This window comes from Alnus glutinosa, chromosome 2 (genome assembly GCF_958979055.1).
Source record: "Alnus glutinosa chromosome 2, dhAlnGlut1.1, whole genome shotgun sequence".
NCBI lineage: Eukaryota > Viridiplantae > Streptophyta > Magnoliopsida > Fagales > Betulaceae > Alnus > Alnus glutinosa.
The window spans coordinates 33475615-33478619 of NC_084887.1; the positions used below are offsets into that span (position 1 = coordinate 33475615).

Consider the following 3005-nt stretch of genomic DNA (forward strand, 5'->3'; position numbering starts at 1 on the left):
TCTGATGTTAAGGTAGAGGCTAATCAATCTTTTTGGCATTATTTTGCACATTTATTCTCAGAACCATACACTCACTTAAGCATCGGAGCGGGGTTGTCGGAACCCCCCAACGCAGCCTTATTTTTCAGGTGGACCAGGAACTACCAGGAGCAACCTAGACAAACATCTGATCGACACGTCACCTACCGAAAACTGTCTCAACAGTTTGGCGCCGTCTGTGGGAACGACTTGTATCATTTTCCTAAAAAAAAAAAAAATCCCGTTATGGTGAATACTAGATCAGAAACCAACAGAGTGCCCCGGGATGACCGAAATGCCCGAGACGAAGGAAACTCTAACGATCCCCAATTCACTCGCTTGAATGAAAGAATGGAGCAGATGGCCAAGAGCATCGAGGATTTGGCCACTATGAATGCTGTCCTCCAGGCCCGAGTTCCAGAACTTCATCGAACTGTCACTGACCTAGGAAACCGAGAGAAAGGCAGCCGGGTCGAAGGCTCTGGGGAGCCGAACAAAGAAGAAGAAGTCCCAGGAAACCCTCCCCCTGCTCAACCTGAGGCGGCAAGGGCGGTACAAGGCATGATCGCCCGATTGGAACAAAGATGCAATGTTCTGACCGCAGCTATTCAACGGAACGATAAGGGGAAAGCTTCCCTGGTAGAAAACCTTTTGCAGAAGACCACCTCTCCATTCACCGAGGAGGTGGAAAATATTTGCCTTCCCGAGAAGTTCAAAGTCCCAGAGATCCCATTTTATACGGGCCTTGAAGATCCCGTGGAGCACCTAGATAATTTTAGAGCCCACATGGATCTCCATCAAACACCCGAGATGGTGGCCTACCGAGCATTCCCTCTGACCCTCTCGGGCAATGCCCACGATTGGTTCAGGAGCCTCCCGCCAAATTCCATTCGTCATTTCGAGGACCTCGGTAGGATGTTCCTGACGCAGTTTATGGCCAGAAGGGTCAGAAGAAAGCCGTCCGGATCCTTGATGTCATTGCACCAGGGACCGAGGAATCCCTCAGAGATTTCTTTATGAGGTTCAACTAGGCTAGACTTGAAGCCGAAGTAGCAACTGATGATTTCATCTACGGAGCTCTCTTTCAGGGAATCCGAAAAGATGGAGCCCTAATGGCTGATATAGCCCGGAAGCCCCCTCAGAATTTAGATGGCTTTATGAGTAAAGTCGAGAAGTGCATTAACCAGGAGGAGACACTCCGAGCTCTATTGGGACCCGAGCAAACTCGCCTATCCACCTCCAGGAATCCAAAAAATAAGAATCTTCGGAAGGAAGAACGGAAGCGGGTTCCAGAAGAAGAGGCTAGGCCAAAGCGGGATCAGGAGTCCCTAAGAGGTCACAACTGGACACCCCTCAATGCACCCATTATGGATGTTCTCCTGGAGATAAAGCGAGACCCGATGTACCGAAAACCCAGACCGGTGCTCGCAAATCCGCATTCACGATACGCCGACCAGTATTGTGCGTTTCATGATACTACCGGGCATCGCACAGGCATATCCTTGAGACTTCTGATTGAACGCTTCATAGAAAACGGAAAACTTGTCTGTTTCCTTGCAGATCAGAGAATTCAGCAAGACCCGGAGCACGGCAATCGCCCTCATCAGAATCGGTTCCATCAGGATCAAAACAATCCCCGAGATGATGGAGGAAGAAATCAAGAAAGGGGAAGGGAATCGGAACGCAAGCCAAACCCTCGGGCTGCACGAGAAAGAAGTAGGAGCCGAGCCAGACCAGTACGGCAGGAAAACCTTCCAGAGATACAGACGATTTCGGGGGGTTTCGGAGGAGGCAGAAAGTCTAGCTCAGCGCGGAAGGCATATGCAAGGTAGCTACGGGATTTTGAGGTATACTCGGTGCAGAAACCTCCAAAGTCCCAAAAACGAGATGCACAAGTGATCGGGTTCTCGGATGATGATTACGCAGGGGTATCTCTCCCACATACCGACGCTCTGGTGCTGAGTCTGGCCATAGCCAACCACAAAATACACCGCATTTTGGTTGACACAGGAAGCTCGGCTGACATCCTTTACAGGTTAGCCTTCGAGCAAATGAAGATTGATCGAAGTAAGGTGATCCCGGTGAGACATTCGCTTGTGGGATTCACAGGAGAGCAAGTGCTCCCACTCGGGTCCATCGAGCTTCCGGTCACAGCAGGAATGTACCCGAGGCAGAGGACGGTGATGGTTCGGTTCTTAATAATCGACCGACCATCGGCCTACAACGCCATCCTCGGGAGAACAGCTCTCAATGAATTTAGGGCTGTGACCTCAACCCCTCACCTGAGCATGAAATTCCCTACCGAAGAAGGAGTCGGTGTCGAAAAAGGAGACCAGAGGATGGCCCGAGAATGTTATAATACAAGTTTGAAGAAGCTCCCGGAAGCCACGAGACTCGGAGAGAAGAAAAAGGACGAAGAAAAATAGCAATCACCGATGGGGGAGCCGGTCGAGGAATTGGAAGATTTCGAGCTCGGTGACTCGAAGAAGAAGGTCTATGTAGGCGTGCAGCTTCCCCCTGAAATAAAGGAAGCCTTGATGGCATTCCTCAGAAAAAACAAAGATGTGTTCGCATGGAGCCACGAGGACATGCCGGGAATACCCCCATCCGTAATAGCCCACAAGCTAATGGTTGATCCAAGCCATTGACAGGTGAAACAACGAAGAAGGACTTTCGCACCGAAACGGAACCAGGCCACATCCGAGGAAGTACACAAACTTCTGCGGGCCGGGTTTATCTGAGAAGTAAACTACCCGGAGTGGTTGGCCAACGTGGTTTTAGTCAAGAAAGCCACTGGGAAGTGGAGAATGTGTGTTGATTTCACCGATCTCAACAAAGCATGTCCCAAGGATAGTTTCCCATTACCCCGGATCGATCTCCTTGTAGACTCTACATCCGGTCATGAACTTTTAACGTTCATGGACGCCTTCTCAGGGTACAACCAAATTCACATGGATGAAGCTGACCAAGAAAAAACGTCGTTCATT

At 50.0% G+C, this 3005-nt stretch overlaps 1 protein-coding gene across 1 annotated transcript; it reads left to right on the forward strand.

Moving 5' to 3' along the window:
- Positions 1–264: 264 nt before the first annotated feature.
- Positions 265–2444, forward strand: LOC133860538 (uncharacterized). The gene is made up of 3 exons (XM_062296123.1): positions 265–963; positions 1107–1846; positions 2054–2444. The coding sequence occupies exons 1-3, from the start codon at positions 265–267 to the stop codon at positions 2442–2444; spliced, it is 1830 nt and encodes a 609-aa protein (XP_062152107.1).
- The last annotated feature ends 561 nt before the right edge of the window (positions 2445–3005 follow it).